A 4,485-nucleotide genomic window follows, 5' to 3' on the forward strand; every position below is an offset into this window, starting at 1 on the left:
TTACATAAACCAAACTTTATTCAGAAAAGCATATTAGTAATCACCACTAAACTAGAGAACAAGGCACGTTGGCATCCTCTCCCTCACCATCCTCACCCCTCCCTCTGATGTTCTTTGTAGAACACTGTAGAAATGCTACCCAGGGTGACCTTGGACTGGCCTGAGTCCTGGTGTTCCGAGGGGGAGGCCTGTGAGACCACTCCCAGGATCCAGAAGTCCTGGGCTGGGTCAAGTGACCCTCTCTAGGGTATAGGGCCTGGAGTGGGGATGGGGTGGGGATGGTGGCAGTCCTGTGTATCCATCTCACACGTGGCGGCGAGCACCACCAAGCCACTGGAAGCCAAGCGGGAAGGCACATCTGAAAGAACAGAGGGCTCTGGCGTGCTATGGGCACATCTGGAAGGAAGAGACTCCTGCCGCCCAGGAAAGTCACGTGACCACTAAGAGCACACCGGGGGGGGGGGGGGGCTGAGGGCTGGGAGGGAGGTCCTGGGGGGACTGGAGCCAAGCTGAGGATGTAACTTAGATGGTGATTTTTCAAAAAGACAAAAGGAAAAAGAACAAAAGCTGGAATGAAACCCACTGTTTAGGGTGCAGGGTGCACAGCTCAGTCCCGGGTGTCTGAGATCTTGTGTCCAAATCAGAGCACAGGAAGAATCAGGAATTCTCTTGGGTTCAGGCACAATCAGTCTTCATGCATCGTGGCTCTTCCATCTGATGGAAGCCAAGGAAGCTGCTGGGCAGAGGGCATTTCCTCTCCCCTTGCCTCTGCTGCCAGGGAAGACCCGGATTCCTGCTGTTGGCCCTGGCCGAAATGGTGCTTCCAGCCCAGGAAGTGGGCCCTGGCGGAGGTGAGCAGGATCAGCCCTGGGAAGCTCCATGGGCCCAGCAACGCAGAAACCTGCAACAGAAGAGCAAAGTCACTGGGCTTCCTAGGTCCCTGCGCATCCTAGCAACGCCCACCCCAGTTCTGGTGGCACCAATGGTTGAGCTGAGGGAACAGTTGTCCTTCCTGGAGCATGGCAGTGGGACCCAGCCTAGGCGAGACACTAAAGTGCTCAGGGGACCCTGGGGGCTCCGTGTTCTGGGATTTCCCAGAGGAAAGACACTACCAACACTTTAATGGGCAACAAAGTTTCGGTTTTACAAGATGACAAAAGTTCTGTAGACAAGCGATGGTGACGGTGGTACAACAATGTGAATGTGCTTAATGCTGCTGAACTGTACACTTAAAAATGGCTAAGTTGGGGCCAGCACTGTGGTGTAGTGGGTAAAGCCACCACCTGCAGTGCCAGCATCCCCTATGGGCACTGGTTCAAGTCCTGACTGGTCCACTTCCAATCCAGCTCTCTGCTATGGCCTGGGAAAGCAGTAGAAGATGGCCCAGGTCCTTGGGCCCCTGCATCCATGTGGGAGACCTGGAAGAAGCTCCTGGCTCCTGGCTTCGGATTGGCGCAGCTCCGGCCATTGTGGCAAATTGGGGAGTGAACCAACAGATGGTAGACCCCCCCCTTCTCTCTCTCTCTCTTTGCCTCTCCTCTCTGTGTAACTCTGACTTTCAAATAAATAAATAAATATTTTTTAAAAATAATGGCGAAGTGGTAAAGTGTGTGTGATGTGTATTTCACCACACTGATTATCTCGAACAACTATGACCCCTACTGTATATGGTACTGGCTGGGAGCGCTGGGGCTTACATTCACCACACCTCACTACAGTTGATGGGGAAGAGATGTGGATACATGGCGGCAGGCCTACCTTTAGTGCTTAGTCAGACTTACACACCCGCTCTCCACTCCACCCCCTTCACAGTCACAACAGATGCCAACACGGCTACAACATACAAAGTTTCAAGAACACATGCCCCCCACCCATCCTTTCTGATCCAAAAAAGGCTGCACTCTTTCAAGAGCAGACTTCCGCAGGGTTCCCCAAGGTTAGATTTCCCCATTGTGGTTGCTACTGTCATCCCTCCAACTTGCTCCCAAGAAAAGCCCTTTAACTTTTGGGAAAGGAGGAGACTCCGTCCTTTCTACAAAGGCCTATGACCCCTTTCTGGAAAACCAAGAAGCATCTTACCATGGAGGCCTGGCGAGCCATTCACCCTGGTTCCACACCTTCTCTGCCAGCTGCCACGGTCAATGCCAGCATCTTGTACAGTTGACTTTGCTCCAGACTAGGAAACCATCAGGATAGCGCTGGCTTCTTTTCTCCAATGACGTAAAGGAAAGTTCAAGTTCACCAGCTCCAAAGTCTCTGGCTGCAGAGGGGCAGCTGCTCTGCTCGCTTTACACAGAAACTGCCTGGCTGCTTGGACCTGAAGGCTGGAATACGGTCCAGCCCCAGGCCGTTAACACAGCAAAGTTGATCCCTGGGCTGCTTTCACACCCGGACCTTCCACAGTCTCTGATACACTTATGGGCGTCGTGGATCTCCAAGAAAGGGAGCTAGCACCATCGTCGAACCCATTTGGCCATGAAACTTTTAAAGGCGGCTCCTGAGCTGGGGTTCCTAGAACACCCTCTGCTTTGATGTCACAGCGCTGGACCTATGGTCCTGGGACCGTGCTCTGATCTTACTGTGGCTGTTCCCAAGAGCAGGCTGTGAGTCACCCACTGTGAAACAACGGGTGGGCTCACCCTAACCTTCCGCGATAGGGAGATCCTAAGGCAACAGATACTGGGATTTGGGGTGCGGCAGAAGCCTGCGAGAGGAGGCCGGGGAGGTGGCCGCGTCAGGACGAGGTCAGCGAGGTTCGAGTGTCCCTCTGCATGGCCTGTGAGTAGGCGGGGGAGAGCGAGGACTCCACGGGGGCGCAGGCACAGCTCAGGGGCCCTTCTCACCCATCCCCACCTCTGCAGCAGGGCCCCACCGCCAAGGCATCAGAGCCCCGAGGGATAGGCAAGGGCAGGCTGCCAAGATGCCCGCACGACCCCAAGCCAAATTCAACCTGTTGCCCAGCCCGGGGCCAGCCGAGGCCGCGCGTCTACCTTTTACAGCTCCCAAGGCTGAAAAGGGGGCCGGGTAAGAGGGTGCCCTTCCGAGCGCGCCAGGGAGGGAGGCGGCCGCGGCGCAGCAGTGAGGCTGGTTTCCATCTGGGAGCCTCCCCCGGATCTACGCAGCGGCCGTCCACGTCTCGCTCTTCGCCGGGAAGGGGAAGAAGAATCGCTAAGTTTCGCCTCGAGGAGGCCCCTCTCCAAGTGCGCATCCGCCCGCCCCTCGGATCGCAGCCTGCGCAGATCCCTGGAGACCACGCGCTGGGCGGCGGCGTTGCCGTCGGGCAGGAACTACGGGCCGGGATTCCTGGGCGCAGGCGGCGGTGGGAACGCAGGGCCGGGGAGGGGGCCAGGGACACGGCTGCGGGAGGGATGTGGCGGGGTCCTCCGCCCAGGTCGCGGCCCGGGCGGGCGCAGGCGGCCTCACGCCACCTCCAACTTGCCCTGGTAGCGACGGCAGCAGCCGTAGAGCGCCGAGAGCAGGTAGAGGCCGAGGCAGAGGCCGCCGCAGACGGCGGCAGCCAGGAAGGCGTGGTAGGCGCAGGGCAGCGGGTAATCCTTGAGGTTGCAGTAGCTGTGGCGCTGCGTCTGGTCGATCATGATGCCCGTGGCCGCGCCGTAGAGGGCGGCCGCCAGTAAGTCGTGCGCCACGTTGACCACGAGCCAGCGCGATCCCAGCACGGGCACCAGCTCGTGCTTGCCCAGCAGGGTGACGAAGTAGAGGCCCAGGGTCAGCAGCCAGAAGAGCACCGACACGAAGAGCGCGAAGTGCACGGGGCCCTGGTACTTGCTGGTGGCGATGGTGACCCAGAAGGCGGCGCCGGCCAGCAGCTGCAGCAGCCGCAGCACGCCCAGCGGGCCGCGAAGGAACGGCCGCTGCAACTGCACCGCGCCGCGGGCCGAGCGCGCCTGGGGCGGCGGCTGGCGCGGGGGCGGCGGGAGCATGGCCCCCGGGCGCGGTGGCGGCGGCGGCGGCCCGAGCAGCGGAATGGCGGCGCCTTGCTCGCGGGGGCGGCCCGGCCCGGGTGCCCGCTGCGGCCGCCTCGCCGGGTCCCCTTCGCGGTCCTTCTCTTCCTCCGCTACGCTCCGCACCCTTCCTCCCCTCTCTCCGCCCCTAGCCCTCCTCTCTCCCTCTCTGTCTCTTTCTCTCTCCACCCTCCTGCCCGCCCTTTTCCCGTCTCCTCCCCTGCTCGCTCCCCCCGGCTTCCTGCCATCTCTCCTTCCGCCTCGCTCTGCGCCCGGGCTACCCCTCTCCCCGCCGCTCGGATTCCTTCATCCTCCGGCCCCTGGGGGCGATCCCGCACCCCGCGGTCGGCCGCGCCCTGCAGGGCCTTGTCTGCCACGGCCAGGGCCGCCCCGACGCGCCCTGAGTCGCGGGCTTCCGCCTGGCTTCAAGAGCGCGGCTTCCCAGCCTCGGCCTGGGCCTTCGCCGCTACCGGGGTCTCTTGGCCCTTCCTTGGCCAGGACAGGGAGAGGTGCTGGTCTTGAA

At 60.6% G+C, this 4,485-nt stretch overlaps 1 protein-coding gene across 1 annotated transcript; it reads right to left on the bottom strand.

Moving 5' to 3' along the window:
* Nucleotides 1–4,156, bottom strand: MARVELD1 (MARVEL domain containing 1). Its single transcript, XM_008270305.4, has 2 exons — nucleotides 2,080–4,156; nucleotides 1–901 (listed from the first exon to the last, which is right to left on the bottom strand). Exon 1 carries the CDS (start codon nucleotides 3,939–3,941, stop codon nucleotides 3,420–3,422), a length of 522 nt encoding a protein of 173 aa, XP_008268527.1. The 5' UTR covers nucleotides 3,942–4,156; the 3' UTR covers nucleotides 1–901; nucleotides 2,080–3,419.
* Nucleotides 4,157–4,485: the final 329 nt, after the last annotated feature.

The sequence above is a fragment of the Oryctolagus cuniculus genome, chromosome 15, assembly GCF_964237555.1.
Source record: "Oryctolagus cuniculus chromosome 15, mOryCun1.1, whole genome shotgun sequence".
Lineage (NCBI taxonomy): Eukaryota > Metazoa > Chordata > Mammalia > Lagomorpha > Leporidae > Oryctolagus > Oryctolagus cuniculus.

Bases quoted from the DNA above. Each gene is read 5' to 3' on its own strand.
- MARVELD1 (XM_008270305.4), bottom strand. From the start codon at position 3,941: ATGCTCCCGCCGCCCCCGCGCCAGCCGCCGCCCCAGGCGCGCTCGGCC.